At 39.2% G+C, this 18,456-nt stretch overlaps 1 protein-coding gene across 2 annotated transcripts in view; it reads right to left on the reverse strand.

The window, feature by feature from the left end:
- The window catches only part of STK32A (serine/threonine kinase 32A), a 155,095-nt gene that overhangs the window by 18,525 nt on the left and 118,114 nt on the right, over positions 1 to 18,456 (reverse strand). For both annotated transcript variants that reach the window (XM_069102656.1, XM_069102657.1), the window contains exons 8-9: positions 15,338 to 15,435; positions 5,867 to 5,983 (exon numbers count right to left, since the gene is read on the reverse strand). In XM_069102656.1, the coding sequence (XP_068958757.1) occupies positions 5,867 to 5,983; positions 15,338 to 15,435 (215 nt within the window). The remainder of the gene's footprint in view (positions 1 to 5,866; positions 5,984 to 15,337; positions 15,436 to 18,456) is intronic.

Here is an 18,456-nt window from a genome sequence, read left to right on the forward strand (position 1 = left end):
AGCAATATAAACATTAATGAATAGGCCATTTCCATGAGAAATGGTGGAACAGGGGTAGGCCAGACATGGAATGTCACCACTGGCCTACCATCTAATAGTTTCCTATTTTAACTAATTATTCTCATTCTTTTAACTAATTATTCTTACTCATTGGGTGCTAAGCTCAGTTTTTTATGCTTTTACAGGACCACAAGTACTATCATTATTTTCTAAATTTGGGGCCCCTGGTTACCCACTTAAGTTGCTTCTCTATTGTAATCTTTTTTTTCTTTTTGGAGGGGCCAGAACAACCACCACAAAAGAAAAATAAAACCCCAGTTCAAGAGGAATTAAATTCCACTGGTCAACTCCTGTTTATCACTTTTATATTAAGCTATTAAAAATTCACCTCCACCTCCTTTCTAGGAAATAGTGCAACGATCAGTTCAAAGCACAACTTCCATAGCAGTGAGTTCAGGGGGAAAATGGGTAGAATGCAGCTGAAGTGACAACAATTTAATAAAATGAAGATATTAACCAAGGGTGATCATTCTCATTATGTGGGAAAAGTTCCCACATAATGTTATCTGTTATCACCAGTGTTATCTGATGACTTGTGATTGTAGTTTTATCTTGAAGTATCTGGAGCTGGCTTGTGCCTCAAACTATCCCCACAGACCACGTATTAACTAGGATTCTATTTAATGGAGGCAGAAAAGCATAATAATAATAATAATAATAATAATATACAGCATTTATATAGTACTCTAAGGTTTGCAGATCACTTTACTTATGTTAATTCATTTCATCCTAGCAAACAACCCTGGGAGGGAAGTGCTATTATTAACCCCATTTTACAGATGAGGAAACTGAGGTTGAGAGAGGTTGTGACTTGCCCCAGGTCACATAGCCAGTAAGTTCCTGAGGCAGAACTAGAACTCAGGCCTTCCTCAGTCTAAGTCCTGTTCTCTATCCACTGAGTCACCTGGTTGAATAGAAATGGGGGATGGAATATCATATGTGACAAGTCTAACTAGGATAGAAAATATATGAAAAAGAGAAATGTAGAATATGAATGGATGGGAGTTAGATTGTGAAGGGCTTTATATGTCAAGCTAAGGATTTTATAGTTTATCTGAGTGGCAACTGACAGCCATCGAAAAGTTTTGAGTCAGTCCCAGGGAAGTCCAAATCTGGCCCACTGTCCAATTTTTTTTATAACCCCACAAACCAAGATTAGTTTTTTATACGATTATATTTAATATAATATTAATATAGTATAACTATATTTTCATATAATACAATAATATTATAACAATATAAGTTTATATTTTTTTAATACAAGACTTTAGGTAAAAATATAAGAACATTCTAGGTCACATGTGGCCCATGATCTGTATTTTGTCTGCCCTTGGCACTTTAATGGCTACAAAATACCTTCCTCATAATCCTAGGAGGTAGGTGTTGTAAGCATTGCGATGACCATTTTATGGATGAGAAAAAGTGAAACTCAGTGACCCCATACTAAGTACTGAAGTTAGGATTTGATCCCAGGACCCCTGACTTTGGTGCCATAGCTCCTACTATACTACATTTTACTAACAAAGGTACCTCACCCAGCTGACTTGCATACAATAAATTCAGCTTCCAAATATCTGTGGCAGGAATGGATGCAAATGTAAATTTGTTTATAATGCATTATCCATTCCAGAAGGGAGAACCTATGTGAAGAGAGAAACTTGGAGAATTGTTAAAAGAGATGTGTACACTCACAGCTGCCTAACATCTGTAAGGTTCTTGCAGACTAATTTCTGACACTTGAGAATCTGTTTTGAAAATATGCTTTCACTCGCAGATTCAGGCTGAAAAAGAAATACGTTGGCTGCAATAGCACTGAGGGAAGATATATACGCTTCTTTCCCCTCCTCCATACCTTCATCAGGGCCAGAGAACTGTCACAGACAAGGTTAGGGAATGTTCTGTGGACCAGACAATAGAGAGCTCCAGTCTTGTTACTTATCTCTCACTATGAGACTGAAATATTATTCTTTCTGAATTAAAAAAAAAAGAAAATTGATTTCCTTTTTGGGGAGTAGCCTGATTCTACAAATTTCTTTAAAAAATTCTTCTTATGGTTTCAATCATATAAATTATCTCCTATTTTCCATAGATTACATCCAGATGCTGGTAAATAGCTGTTATATTTATTCTGCCCCACCCTTTCCATTTCAGAATTTGGAAGGTGGGGTTGCTTGGGAATGACATTGCTAGATGACAAGTCTTTCCACCCTTTCAGACAGTAGAAGGATCACTAAGAATTACTGTATCTGGGACAAATTCAGTTGGAAGAGGGGGACTGAGGACAATCTATCCAAAGGGGCTTCTATACCATGAGAGAGAATGGTCTATCCGCCAAAGAGTCTAAACTGAATTCCCATAACACAGTAAATGGTCTCTGATGAAGATAGCAGGTAGGGGTGCAGTGATAGGAAAAGGTGGACCCTGGGAAAGGGGCTCTGGCAATGGGTCATAGCACAAAGACAAAATAAAAAGGCAACAAGTCAGAGAACCACTGGGAGTTTGAGGAGCTATAACTCCCATATGCCAGTTCCCTGATAACAAAGTCCAGATAGCCCAATACTAGTCATAGGCCTGGTTGTACAAGTTTTACAGATACAATTTGCTCCCTAAACAAAATGGAATGACTTCAGAAACCAAAAAGACAGTTACATTCTGTGACCTTTGAGAAAAAAAAAAAAGAATCAGCCATGCTAGCTGGAGTGAAGGCATTTTCATGATGTGCTATCAAAGGAAGCATAACGTAGATATTGGAGAATGCATTGATTTTGGATTCATGGACTTGGGTTAAAAAACTCTGACACAACCTATATGACCTTGGCAAGTCATTTAACTTCCTTGGGCCTCAATTTTCTTAGTTTTAGGAGCAACTAGGTGGTACAGTTAATAAAGCAGGAAGTCAAAAAAGCCTGAGTTCAAATCCTGCTTCTGCACATGACTCCATGACCCTGAGCAAATCACTTAATCTCCATTTGCCTCAGTTTCCTCATCTGCAAAATAGGGAGAATAATAGCATCTACCTCTCAGGATCAAATGACACAATATTTGTAAAGTGTTTTACAAAACTTAAAGTACTATATAAATGCTAGCTATTATTGTTATTAATTATTATTACTTATTCTTTCCTCATTGTTAAAATGAAAGGGCTGGATTAGCTGGCCTCAGAAGTCCCTCTAGCTCTAGAGCTATGATTTTAAGATGATTATCAGGATTATATCAGCAGAAATTATTCTGAAGCAAGAGATTTATTTCAGCAGAACCACCAGAGGGTAGTATCTAACCTTGTCAGATGGAAATGTTATTGTGAGCCATTGTTCTACACGTTTCAGTTATCTTTTCTTCTAAATTTATTCCTGTGACATCCACTCTCTCTGCTCCATGGCTGGCATCTTTCTTACACTATGCTGTTTCATATTGCTAACAATCTTTCTTATGTGTTCATCTCTTAGAGTTCTTACCAGCTGATAAGCTCCTAAAAGGGATGTAGTTCTTGGTGATATTACAAGTGTTTAGTCCAGTTCTGTGAATGCAGTAGGTGCCCACAAAATATTTCTCCATTAACACATTCTCTCCTTAATACGATTCTAAGCATCTTTAAGGCAAGAGTCATAGTTTGTTTCCTTCATATCTCCCACAGTGCCCAGTAGGTGCTCAAAAAATACCTGTTGAATTCAATTTAACAAATGCTCAATTCAACAAATGTTTATTATATGTCTACCATGTCAAGATACTAAAGCTAGAAAGATACAAAATGGCATAGTGTCTGAGTGTCAGCCCTCAAGGATCTTAGAGCCGACACCTGCACCGGTATACATGCTGCTCTTAGAATCAGGTCATCTGGTTTTGAATCTCAAATCTGCCCATTTTTATTTCACATGTGACCTTAGGCAAACACTTTTCTTCTCTAGACCTGTTTCTTCATCTGTATGTAATGGAGAACTAACCATTGGGAATTTCATCAATGGCCTTCCATGCATGTTCATAAGGCATGGGCTCAATTACCTAGTTACATGAAAATGATGAGGCTGAACTACATGGCGTCTCTTCCAGCATAGGATCTCAGATCCTTTGTATAACAGGTGCTCCTAGGTGGCACTGTGAATAGAGTGCCAGACTTTGAGTCAGGAGGACCTAAATTCAAATATGACCTTAGACACTTATTAGCTGTGTTACCCTGGGCAAGTCACTTAACCTTGTTTGCCTCAGTTTCCTCATCTGTAAAACTAGCTGGGGAAAGAAATGGCAAACCACTCCAACATCTTCACTAAGAAAATCCTAAATGGGGGCAGCTAGGTGGCGCAGTGAATAGAGGAGCACCAGCCCTAGAGTCAAGTTCAAATCCAGCCTCAGGCACTTAACACTTACTAGCTGTGTGACCTTGGACCAGATTGTCCCTCCAAAAAGAAAAAAGAAAAAAAACCCTAAATGGGGTCATGGAGAGTTTGACGTGACTGGAACAACTGCTTAATAAAGGACAGGTGCACAGAAAAGCACAATATAAAATATGGTGTATACAGACAAAGTACTCTAGGAAAATTTGAGGAAGGGGAGAATGTTTTATTCTAGTAAATTAAATGAGATAATATATGGGGAATCACTTTATAAAATGTGAAAGAATGACACGAGTATAAAGGCTTATTATTTTTTGAATCATGGAAATAGTTCTGATGATGGAATCTGAGGATGTGAGTTTGAGTCCTGGCTCTGACACTAAATGACACCTGGCAAGCTACTTCCTTTTCATGGACCCCAGTTTCCTTTCTTTAAAATGGGAAATGTAATACTTGCAATATTTAACAACCAGAGCTATTGTGAGGAGCAAATGGGATGAAGTTTGTAAGTTTAAGATCCTAAAATCATAGGAGTATAGGTAGAAAGGACCTTAGAGGCTAAAGAGCCCAGCCCCTTTATTTTTAATATATATTATTTATTTTAACATTCATTTTAAAAACATTTGTGAGTTCTGAATTCTCTCCCTCTAGTCCCTCCCCCACCCATTGAGAAGGTAAGCAAAATGATATCAATTATACATGTGAAATCATGCAGACTATATTTCCATATTAGTCATTCGATGTCCTTATTTTGCAGTTGAGGAAACTGAGGTAGAGAGGTCAAGTGATTTATCCAAGGGCACATAGCTAGTAAGTAGCTGTAATGGAAATGCAAATTTAAAGATCTTCCCTGCCCCTAGGCTAAAGTGCACCTGGAGCCTGGGGTGGGAGGCTTGTTTTTCAGTTGATACTTTTTGATTGGCCAGTGGGTCCAAAAGGTTGTTACATTCTCTGAGCCAGGAGAAGGCTATATAAGCCCTGATGTGTAGCTTTGTTTTGGAGCTCACTTTGAGAAGTGTTCTGTGATTTGATCATATGAAACTCTGGAAAGCCGTTGTCCAGAGCCCCCTGGCTTTGAAACCCAGATGTTGTTTGGTATGGATGTAATGGTTGGACTGTTTGGAAATCTGTCTACTTGATCTGTTTCTGTCTTGATGATTCTGTCTGTATACTTTGAAGTTTGGGGTGCTGACCTTTTTCCCCTGAACTAGGTGAACGATACATATCTGACTGATTAAAGTAAGCTTGTTAACCCAATTTGAATTGCTTTCCTTTATCAAAGCAGATCCAAGAACCTGTGGTGGCAGACACCCTGGGGATGCTGGGGTGCTTGCTGCTACAGTAGCTGAGGCAGGATTTGAACCCAGAACTTCCTGACTCCAAGTCCAGTGGCCTAAAAGTATATATTGCTACATTAACACAGGCAATTATTCATAATACCCCCACAGTCATGGGGACCATGCTGTCCCTTCTCTTACCTTTTTCAGCAGTGTCACCATTCCCACTGACCACGAAGCTGGGTAGGTCACAACTGCTGTCTTAAACATGTGAGCAATGTCATGAGTAGATGCACCAGAGCGAATTTGATATGGCCTCTGCAAAAATATAACAAGGAAATTATTTCTTTTTGGCTGGGGGAGGGAAAGGAGGGAGGAAGGCAGAAAAACACTTCCCTTGGAAATTTTCCCAGGTCAGGCATTTAGGAACTAAAGATGTTATTATGTGGTTTCTCAATACTTCTCCTCCCCCCCATTGCTATCCTCAATAGAGCCACTGAAAATCATTGCAGAGCCTGGCCTTGCCCAGCTGAACTAAATAGATTAACAGTGGGTTGTAAACACAACAGCAAATAACAATAAACTCACAAAGCAAAGGGACCTGGGAAAAAAATGAAAAAAACAAACAAACAAACAAAACCCAAACAATCCACCACCAACAAATAGCCACCACCTAGCTGGGCTGTGGCCAGAGCATAGCTGGCACTTTCCAAACAGAGGTGGCAAGTCCAGGCAAGGAGGATTCACTGATTGGACATGCAAAGCCTAGTGGTCCAGCCGTCTTTCGAACCAAGCTGCAATAGTGTTTGGATATGTCTGGAGGCCAAGATAAAGCAGGTCAAGTATGGGAGGTCTCAGGTGGGCTCCCCTGTGCCGTTCTGTTTGGGCAAAGTGAAAAGAGAATATGGAAGCAGAAAACTTGGTTCTGCTACCATTGAGACGTTGGTCAGTCAGCTCCTTTCTGGGCCTCTGTTTCCTCTTCTATGAAAGTTTGGTCAAGATGATATGTAGTCTAAAATCCCTTTCCAGTTCAAATCCATAATGCTACAAATGGTGATAAAACCAGAAAGCTAGCATAAGAAATAAATTTTTTTTTCTACTGTCGTGGGTTCCCTGACTGGATAGATGTCCTAGGGAAGAATATTTCTTTGGGTGAGACCACTGTCTGTGTGAAAATTTACAGTTAAAGAGTTTTCCAGTCTCCAACTGTAGTCTTATTTTTTTTTTTTTGAGGGATTGAGGGAGAAGAGGACTCACTTTATTTAGCTCTGAAAAAATAAATGAATTTTCACAAGGTCCACAGTTGTCCATTTAAAGATAATTCCAGAGAATACCATTCACTTAAGAGTTGGCACGGTACAAGAAAAGGATTGCTATAACCACAGAAGATTTGGGTTTGAATCCCAGGTCGAGCACTTGCAAGCTTGGGCAAGTCCTTTCAACTGTCTGGTAAGATGAGTCTGGATCAAATGACCTCTGAGGTCTTTGATCCTCTGAAAGTGCTACTGAGGCTTAGGTTTTATTTCTGTCTGTGGAAGATTTTATTTAATATTTAAAAATTTTCATTTAATATATAGTAACTAAATATATTTTTTCACAAGCGACTTATAAATGAATAATAGCTAACATTTATATAGCACCTGCTATGTGTCCAGGGCAGCTAGGTGGCACAAGGGATAGAGTGCTGGGCTTAGAGTCAGGAAGACTCATTTTCCTGAATTCAAATCTGGCCTACACTTATTAGCTGTGTGACCCTGGGCAAGTCATTTAAACTCTTTTGCCTCAGTTTCCTCATCTGTAAAATGAGTTAGAGAAGGAAATGGCAAACCCCTCCAGTATTTTTGCCAAGAGAATCCCAATGAGATCATGAAGAGTCAGACATGACCAAGATGAGAGAACAATAAATATTATGTGTCAGATCTTCCTTCCTCCCTTCCCCCCCTCCTCTCTCTCTGTCCACATAGGGAATCATACCCTTACCTGCAGGTGTTCTTCCCAAAGGAATATCAGCTTTGATTATTAAAACCTCACAAGGTATCTGGGGGTTATGAGCTAGATTTCTTCTTTTAAGGACCACACTTTAAGCCCAAATCACTCTGGTTCTCCCTGATGGGCCAACAGGTCCCAGCCCAAGCTTCACTTGGTTATTGTTTGGGTTTTGATAGCTCAGAATGAGTATAAATAGCAATTGTTTCTGTTTTGGCCAGAAACCCTTGGGCGTCTTTCCCTCCTAGATTGATTTTATTTTTTGACTAGGTAAAAGAGGATATTCTTGCCTCATTTCTTACCTAGGCTTAATCACTGAATGGGCATTGCTTCAGTCAAACTGAGACCTGGGAAAGACCTTAGCTTAAAAAGGCCAAGGTCCCCCATGGCATCTGGGGCCATCTCCAGTCATCCTGATCTGTCTCTTCCCACTGGATGTAGATGTGAGGTTGGTGACTTTGCATAGCCCAGCCTCACTTAAATCCAATTCACTTGCAAGTTATGATATCACCTTGCTGATGTCATTGGTCCTCTTTGAGAATGGACAAATAAAACAGCAATGTGCTAGATACTGTGTTAAGCCCTTTACCATTATTATCTCCTCTGATCTTCACAACAACTCCCGGAGGTAGGGGCTGTTATTATCCCCCTTTTACAGATGAGGAAACTGAGGCAAATAGAGGGTAAGTGATTTGCATAGGGACACAGAGACAGCAAGTGTCTGAGGCAAGGATCTGCATACAGGTTTTTCTGACTCTGGGAAGCTAGGTGACACAGTGGATAGAGTGCTGGGCCTGGAGTCAGGAAGACTCCTCTTCTGAGTTCAAATCCAGCCTCAGACACTTACTAGCTGTGTGATCCCAGACAATTCACTTAACCCTGGTTGCTTCAGTTTCTTCATCTGTAAAAAACCTGTAGAAAACCCCAAATGGGGTCATGAAGAGTCAGACATGACTGAAATGACTGAACAACAACTTCCTGACTCGAGGCCCCCGAGTCAGCCAATTAGGCATCACTACATAGACAAGCAGTTACTGTTGTTCAGATGTGTCTGACTCTTTATGACCATGTGGGCACAAAGCATGCCAATACTGTCCATGGAGTGTTCTTGGCAAAGACACGAGTGGCTTGCTATTTCTTTTACCAGTGGACCAAGACATATAGAGTTAAGTTAAGTGACTTGCCTGGGGTCAGACAGTTTGTCAGGGTCTGAGGCCAGATTTGAACTCAAGTCTTCCTGACCCTGGGTCCAGTGCTCTATCTGCTGAGCTGCCCCCACAGATGAGAGGCACCATGCCTTCATAACTAGAACAAGGAATGTAGAGTCAGTCCTATGACTTGCACAACCTCCTGGGTAAGTGCTCTGTACAGACCTATCTCTAAGACTATAACTGAGATGTCGTAATGTACATTGAAGTAAAGATTTTCCATGCAGGGAATTCTCTACACTAATGAAATCACAGGCTGAAATTCCCCCATTTCCCCTTACCAAACAAACACACAAACAAAATAGAGTCTCAATAGGATAGAAATGTTTATACAGTCATGCACAGGATCATAGAGCTGGAGAGAAGCTCAGAGGTCCTCTAGCCTAGCTTAGAGCCTCATTTCTTTCCTTTTTTGCAAAATGTTTTATTGTTGTCTTTTGTTCTGACACCACTGCAATGTCCTCTTACACTGCCTCCTCCCCAGTGAACCCTTACTTGCAACAGAGACAAATTAACTGACATAGGAACCAGTCTGACACTTGTATGTACCACATGCCACAATTGTGGTTCCCACCGCCCTGCTGAGAGGAGGAAGCTGTATTTTCTCATCAGCTCTCTAGGGCTGAGGTTATTCATTACTGTTGATCATAGCTGAATGTCTTTTGAGTGTTGATATCATTTACATTACTGTGGTCATTGGGTATATTTCTCTCTTGGATCTGCTTTCTTCATTCCATACCATCTCATACCTTCCCATTTTCAATGGCCCAAGGAACCATTACCCGATATTGTAGACAGAACAGTTTTCAGGAGAAGAAATGCAAATGATCAACAACTATGTAAAAGACAGATTTTTAATAACAAGAGGAACACAAATGAAAGGAATACTGTTTCACCTCTCACCCAACAAATTCTCAAGGATTATTAAAAATGGAAATATTCAATGATTGAGGAGATGAAAAAAATTAGGGATACCCCCATTAGAGTTCATTGGGATCAGGAATTATCTTTTAACCTTCTTTGTAATCTTTGCATTTAGCACAGTGTGTGGCACATAGTAGGGGTTTAATAAATGTTTACTGACTGATTTTGTAGAGGTACACAATTATGGGTAAGGTCTACTACAAGACTTCATTCCTGTGGAACTGCTTTGTCCCCCCTCTTTATTTTGATTTTTTTTTCCCTAAGAGATGGCTCCTTTGAAGAAGGAAGGAAGGAAAGACATTTAGAAATCAGAGATGTAAAAACGAATTTTAAAAATTAAAGTTGATTATGGCCACTACCTTCATCTCTTCACTATTCATTATCTTCTCAATCACTTGCAATTGGGCTTCCTCTCCAACCCTCTCTTGAAAGTGTTCTTTTTAAGACCATTTATGCTGACCTAACTGCTACTTCCAATAGTCTTATTTAAGTCCTCCTCTTTGATGGCTCGTTAGTTTTTGGCATTGCTGACCACTCACTCCTATTGGCTACTCTCCCTTCCCATAGTTTCAAGTGTCAGGTGGTAGCAATTTTTAGGTGTTAAACTGGGAGCAATTTACTTGGCTGGTGTCCTATGTCGTGTTCATAAACAAAGAAATTTGAAGAGCACAAAATGGAAGAGGAATGTGGTTGGAAATGAGCCAATTTATGAGAAATTGATGGCTATGGTAGGGCTACTTTGGAGAGAGGGGAGCAGTGACATTGAGTCTAGACAAGGCAAAGTTTAACTATTAAGGGTTCACATTGGTCAACAGCCATGATTAAGCTCAGGACTGAAAGGAACATTTTCAAGTTCATTCCCTCTTTGAAAGCTGTTTCTCTCTAAATAATAACTTGTAAATATCGAAGGAATTATTAACACTTTCTCTGTAAGACTGGGCAGTGTTGATAATTGTGCATAAATGGTTGATACTTTGTTCTTTCTTGTTTGAACATACTTTTCAAAATACCATTTTATGCCTTAGTTTGTGACTCATAGAACTGCAAAATCCTAGATTTGGAAGAGAGCTCAGAGGTGACTATACCAAGTCCAATCTCCTTCTTTACTCCCATGCAGGAAGAAAGCCTTTCTAAAGGCATTCCTGACAGGTGCCCATTTGTCCTGGGAACTCAGTACTTCACAGGACACATCATTCCATTTTTAGACGATTCTCATTATTAGAGTTCTGTCTTAAGCTGGAGCTGAAATGTACCTCCCTGTAACTGGCTTCTTTCTCATGTCAACCCTAATGGTCCTAGTTCTATACTAGGGTGAGTAGAGGATATGTAAGCCTTCTTCCAGACAACAATCCTTCAGCTATTTGAAGGCAACTATCATGTCTCCATTGTTTTCTAGAATTTATCTAAAAAACCCCTAGTAATATAATTTGTTTCCCTTATTTCATTCTATTGATTTTGATGACTGAAGTAATTTCTTTTCTCCATTAAAATATCCATCATAGTAATTTTTAATTACTCTAAGTGACATCCAGAAGGAATTCTTAACCATATTTTTTGTGGGATATACCCCTTTGGCAGTATGATGAAGCCTATGGACCCCTTCTCAGAATTAAGTTTAAAAAAATAAGCAAAATAGAATACATAGAATTACAAAGAGTACCAATTATATCTAAATATATTTGTAAAAATATCTTTTAAAATGAGTTCATTGACCCCAGGTTAAGAACCTTTGAACTAGAGCATCTTTTTTTCAAGGCCCAGATAAGGCATAATTCCTTACAATGAGGTGATACAGAGGGGTTTAGTGCTAGACATCAAGTGTACTATGCATGTCTGTATGAAATTAATACCAAATATATGTAATTTGGGATTATCTGTTCTGCATTAGCTTTACTTTTTATCTCTTCTATTAGTATGTATAATCAATCAGCAAATATTAGAACTGAGTACATCTCAAAAATGTTGAAAGATGTATTGGGGGGTCTTTAATATAAAAATGTGTTTATAATAATTTTGTAAAATTTGTTCAAAGTTGTTTTAATAATTACTAGATTTATTTTTTATATTATTGCATGGGACTCCAGCAAACTGTTCAATGCAACCACATTTTAAACTGTTTTCTGGCTTGCATTAATGTTTTCTGAGTGTGTGGTTCTTAATGTAGGCCTCATAATAGAAACCTAATAAATAATTGTTTATTGAGTTCACATAAACTTAACAAGTAATATTGAAAGACTCCTCAAAGAGTATAACTCTACTTGTAAATTCTGAGGAGCTGACAGACATAGGTCATGGATTTAGCCACTGAGATATTCTCCACCTGGTGGGGAGAAGTCAGGATATTGTCATTAAGTTGTTCCCAGAATCTTAACTTCCAGTTCTGGGCCACCAAATGGAACATATTACTCTAAGGGCTGGTTCTACTGAAGTTAAGGCAGAGAGGACAAAAAATCCAAAACCTAGGAATTAGTACCAAAAAAAATTGTTACACTCCCAGAGAGATATTTATAATATGAAATGAACCCACTTAAATGTTTAGCTGTCCTTTAATTGGGAAGGTTAAGCTACACTCTCTTCTTTTTTCTATTTATTAAAATGATTCAAATTTATTTTCACCAGTGTAGTGTCCCAAGTCCAATAACAATCAGCACTCAATTGCCCACGGTGACCATGGTAGATTCCACAGAATCACCATGCAAAGGGAGGTCTGGGGCTAGATACCAAGTGTGGCAATCAGGTCAAGTCAGCAAGCATTTATTAAGTACCTATTGTGTGTGAGGTACTATGCTAAGTGCTGGGAATTTTGAGTTCCAGATTTTTTTTCCTTTCTTCCCTCCTCACCCACCCCCCACTGGGAAGATAAGCAATTCAATATAGATTGTACATGTGTATTTACCCAAATTATTTCCATAGTAGTTATATTGTGAAAAACAAACTTTATTTCCCACCATCCTATCCTGCCCCCCACTTATTCTATTTTCTCCTTTGATCCTATCCCTTTTCAAACATGTTTGCTTCTAACTACCCTCTCCCCCAATCTTCCCACCCTTCTATCCTACCCCCTCTCATTCCCTCCCCCCATTATTTTCCTGTAGGGTAAGATACCCAATTGAGTGTGTATGTCATTCCCTCCTTAGGCCAAACTCAATGAGAGTATGGTTGTCCCATTCTCTTTCACCTTCCTGTTCTTCCCCTCCATTGTAACAGTTTTCTCTTGCCTCTTTTATATGAGATAATTTACCCTAATCTATTGTTCCCTTTCTTCTCCCAATAAATTCTTCTCTCACCTCTTAATTTTATTTTTTAAATATCATCCCTCCATATTCAACTCATCCTGTGCCCTCTGTCTATGTATACATGAACATACAAATGCCACACTAAAATATATTTATATATACATACATCCTCCTATACATACATATATATGTCTATATATAGACATATATATTCCTTTCAGCCATCCTCATACTGAGAAAAGTCTTATGAGTTACAATTATCATTTTTCCATGTAGGAATATAAATAGTTCAACTTTAATAAGTTCCTTATGATTTCTTTTTCCTATTTGCCTTCTCATGCTTCTCTTGCTTCTTGTATTTGGAAGTCAAATTTTCTGTTCAGCTCAGGTTTTCTCATCAAGAATGCTTGAAAGTCCTCTATTTCATTGAATGACCATATTTTTACCTGTAGCATTATACTCACTTTTGCTGGGTAGGTGGTTTTTGGTTTAGTCATAGCTCCTTTGACCTCTGGAATATCATATTCCAAGCCCTTCTACACCTTAAGTGTAGAAGCAGCTAGGTCTTGTGTTATCCTGATTGTGTTTCCACAATACTCCTGGGGTGTGTGACCAGCTTGCCAGAGCATGTGGAGGCTTCAGAGAGGGCACCAAACTAATACTTCTGGCACCTGAGAAAACCCCAGCATTTGGGACAGAAGCTCCCCTGTCTGGTGGCAGAGACCTACTGTGGCAAAAAGCCCAGGGGTCAAGTGACTGAGGGGTGACATGACCAGGCAAAGGCAAAGCAAATAGAAGAATCCAACATTAGACTCCTATTTTGGGGACATAAAGGAGCAAAGCATGGAACAGGAGGAAGACAGTGAAGTCAGAACTCCTGCACCAAAAGCTTCAAAGGAAAATACGAGCTGGTTACAGGCCATAGAAGACCTTAAGAAGCAGATAAGAGAAGTGGAGGAAAAATTGGGAAGAGAAATGAGAGCTACAACCTCCAGCTCTTGCGGGCCTGGGCTCAGCTCCCAGAGCACTGTGCTGGCCAATTCCTGCTGGCTGGCCAGGCTGTCCTCAGCGGGAGGTTAGAGTCTTTGTGTCATTTTGTGGGTTCTATAGCTCCAAAATTTGTTCAGAGTCCCTTTTTACATGGATTGGGGAAGGTGGAAGCCGGAGCCCCTCGAAGGTCCTGCTTCTACTCCGCCATCTTGACTCCCCAAGTCTTAATTCTTTTATCTCTGCTATGTGCCATGGTATCCAGGGGTCTAATCCTGCTCCTCAATTCTGCTATTTCCTGTCTAGAATTTAACTCTTCTGACTCCCCTTTCCCCATTTCCTTTCTTCCTACTAGGATGGCACAGAAGTCTCAAAATTAGATGCCCAAAACTACACTAAGAACTTTTGATCAGTGTTTCCTAGATGATGTGCTCCAATCACCAGGAGACCACAATTCCAGAGGTGCTCTCATTCATCTGCCTGCTTTCTTTCTTGTTGGTAGCCCCTCTACTTTTTTCTCCTCCATACACCCTTTGGCAATGGTCATCAAGAGGAGTGCTAGAAAATGTTTGGAAGCACTCCTCTGAATGAAATGAATTATTAGTGGAAAATCAATAGTTACTTTATTTTGGCTCCAAAATAAGAAAGCAAGAAAGAAGGAAAGAAAGAAAGAAAAAGAAAGGAAGGAAGGAAGGAAGGAAGAGAAAGAAAAGAAGGAAGAAAGAGAAAGAAAGAAGGGAGGGAAGGAAGGAAGAAAGTAAAAAAAAGAAAAGACTTTTCATTAGTGCAAAAAATTTTAAAAATGTTTTCATGGAGCAAACTCTATTTTGCCCCTGAACCCAGAACTTCAGAATTGAGTACCAGTAAAGAATTCAACATGATAGGGCATGAAGGGTGTTGTATTAATAATTCACACCTGCTGTAGCGGGTAGTTTCTCAACTAGTATGTCATGTTGTGATTGCAAAATGACTTTCTTCAAACATACAAATATATTTACATGAGTTACTTAATGAATAATACTGCAGTCACCACTTGGGAGATTTCTATTATTCAAATTACTCCTTCAATTTCTGTTGCTTAATTTAATGTTAACCAACATTCTGAGTCCCATGCTGAGTGACAGGGAACTGATCTGTACTGAAATTATACAGATTCTTGCCAGCTCTTCATTGGGCTACCAGGACTGATATTTTGCTGTCAATCCAAAAACGGGATATGGAGGAGGCAGAACTTGAAAATATACTGAGTTATTGCAGGCTGATCCATTTTTTTTCTAATAAAATACATCATATTGTGGCATGAAACAAATTAGAATAGAATTTGTCCATACCCGGCCTCTCAGCAGCTCATAAGCAGTCACTCCCAGGGACCACCAGTCAACAGCAAAGGAATATCCTGTTTGTCTTCTTGAGTTGAACATCTCAGGGGCTTGAAGATACAGAAAAGTAGGGTTAATGATTATTTCCAGGTCCCTGATAAATGAATACATCCATTCATATTGCTGTGTGAATCAAGTTTACCTTCATAGAAAGAGAATGTCCTTAGATATAAGCAAGATTCTGTTCTTAGACATACCATCATTTCTCCCTGCCCAAATTTCTTTTGCTGCTTCCCCCCTCCCCCTGCTGCGAATATGAAAAAAGCTTTTGTTGTGGCTATAGGCTGGCATTGTCCCCAACATCAATGTGTGGGAGCAGCCAAGAGGAACACAGATAACCATTATCTCCTAAGTCCCCGATTTTATTGCTTTCTGTCAATGCAGATTGTGATAGACTCTTCATGAATTGCAGTGACTAAAAACCCCTAATATCACTGGATCACACTAGAAAAATTTCTAGCTTGTGCTCTACTGTCATAGCCTTTAAGAACCCATGCCACTTTGCTGAAGCACCAGGGGACTTCAGTGGAGAAATAAGAGGAAAAATGTCTCACATTTATGTAGTTTTCTTTGAAACAACGCTGTAAGGTAGGTAGTCAAGTATCACTGTCTCCATTCTAGAGATGAGGATATTGGAGCTCCAAGGGACTAGGTGGATGGAAGAGAGCTGAGAACAGGAAATCAGCCCTGGGTATGGGTGTGCTCTTCCATGTCTTGTTCTGTGCTAGGCAGATGGAGCCTTTGGGGGCTGTTTTGATCATGCTTGATCACTATAAGGATCTGATTTTCATAGGTGACTGACTTTTTTAAATTCATCTTTAATTTATGGAATAAAACAAGCACTTCCATACCATAATACAATAAAAAGATGACTGTATATGAAACTGCAAATGTACTATACACAACTTGCCATTGCTTTCAAATATACTACAAAATTGTCATGTAAAGTTTCTTTTTTTTCCTTTCCCCACCTCACCTAGAGATGGATACCATTAGATATAAATAGGTATATGTATATGTGTATATACACACCCACACACATAATTACTCTATACATCTATTGATTAGTTCTTTCACTGGATGCAGATAGCAATCTTCTTCATATGTCCTTTATAGTTAATTTGGGTATTTATAATAGACAAAATAACTTATTCACTAAAAATCATTCATAAAACAATATTGCTGTTACTATATATAATGTTCACTAGAAGTGACTAATTTTTATACACGTTCCTCACTCAGCACTTATAATTGAGTTCATTCAGACTTAATTTGTTTTCTGGAGAGGTTTTTCTTTTCTAAAGTTAACAAAGCACTTCATTTAGGTTCAGTATTTCACTTGATCCCCTAGCAACCCTGCAAGATAGGTACTTTAATAACCCTCATATTACAAGTGGTCTTTGAAGACAATGTTCTAGACAGTTACTAAATAACTATTACTTCAATCATGATAAGGGGTTTGATTGATGATGGACTAATCCAAAAGTGCAGAGCAAAAAGCAACAATGCTTTCCACCAAGGCCAAGATTTTAAAAACTCCTTACCCAGTTTCAAAAGCAAGGAGCAACTTCTGCACAAGATGGGGAAAATGGGGCTAATTGTGATGGTAATGGGATTTGAACATCTTCCATGCCACTTAGTTTCAAGTTCATGACTGTGTTAAGTATTAAGACCTACAGTGGGATGGACTTGCTGACCTAACAGGAAGGGAAGAGGTGGGGCAGGGAGGAGCTAATACCATATATAAGGAGAAGCCCAGCTGGAGGGAGAGAGAGATTTGGAGAACAGAACTTGTGGCAGAACTTCTTCTGAAAGCCAGACAGAACTTCTGCTGAGAACTGCCAGGAATGAGAACTGCTGGGAGTGAGCAGCATGGAGGCTGAGCAGCTACCATAAGTGAGGACAGGAGGATCCTTGCTTGAGGGAGTGAGTGAGGAAAGGAAGATCTTTGCCTGAGGGAGCCTGTTTTGTTGTGAAGGCTTGGGAATGTGGGTGTTCACGTCATTAATTATGTGCACCAACTTCTTGGCTACTGTAGTGACTTTGACTTTCTGGTTCTGGGACTTGGTTTTCTGGTATTTGAATACAGGCTTTGGTTCTGTCCTCCATGTGGAGAGCCTGTTACATTTTGTGATTCACAACTATACCAGAATATTCATAGACCCTGTGGGTGTTGTGAATATTGCATTGGTGTTACACTAATGAGGAATTTCTCTTGGAAGAAAAGTACCTGGTAGCTTGGCCTACCTAACCATTTTCCCCCCTTCTCATTGGTGATTCCATTGATTAGGGATCTAACAGGAGGAAAACTCCCCTCTACCAATGTAGATCAGTCATTGTTCTTTATTAACCTCAGCCACTAAGAGGTTGAATAATTTGCCCAGTGTTAGAGGAGAGATTTGAATTCTGGTTAACTAACTTAGAGATCAGTCCTCTGTCTGCTCCACCACACTAGCATAAATAACAGGCAAAAACAGGGAGTCCAAAGAGTGTACTTTTGTTCCAGAAATATGGGTGTGGCACTGGGATTATGTTTTCACTGAAGTATTATCTAAGATTCCTTCTCTAGCTTCAATCCTGTAGAAAAAAGACAAGAAACACTACTTTTTTTTTTTTTGCAAAAATAAGTTAGACAGATGTTGCATTTAAACTAAGCAACAAGAAAAAAAAGAAAAGACTGTCTCTTTTCAACCTTCTCACCATGGAAACCAGACCCAGACCTTAAAATTATGAAAACCTTAGAGACACATGTCACTCCTGAAAATGGCAGTTTGAAATGTAGCAAACATGAGCAAATGGGCTTACCAGAACTCTTTATTCCTTTTTATTATTATTTAAGCACTAGTCTAGGACAGAAATGGGTTGAATTAATGTACATTCACTTGTCTCAACTATGACAAAAAGGATTTATTTCATCACCTTGTATTTGGAAGCTGTAATTTTGTGGGTTCTGAAATTCTATAAAATTAGGCTCATTCTTTCACTTGTGTAAAATTATCTTTCTAGGTGCTCTGGGGAATGGGACCATTTCTTAGTTCTCTCTCTCTCTCTCTCTCTCTCTCTCTCTCTCT

Source organism: Petaurus breviceps, unplaced genomic scaffold, assembly GCF_028583685.1.
Source record: "Petaurus breviceps papuanus isolate PSGF00001 unplaced genomic scaffold, PetGlider_PUasm1.0 551, whole genome shotgun sequence".
NCBI classification, from domain to species: Eukaryota; Metazoa; Chordata; class Mammalia; order Diprotodontia; family Petauridae; genus Petaurus; species Petaurus breviceps.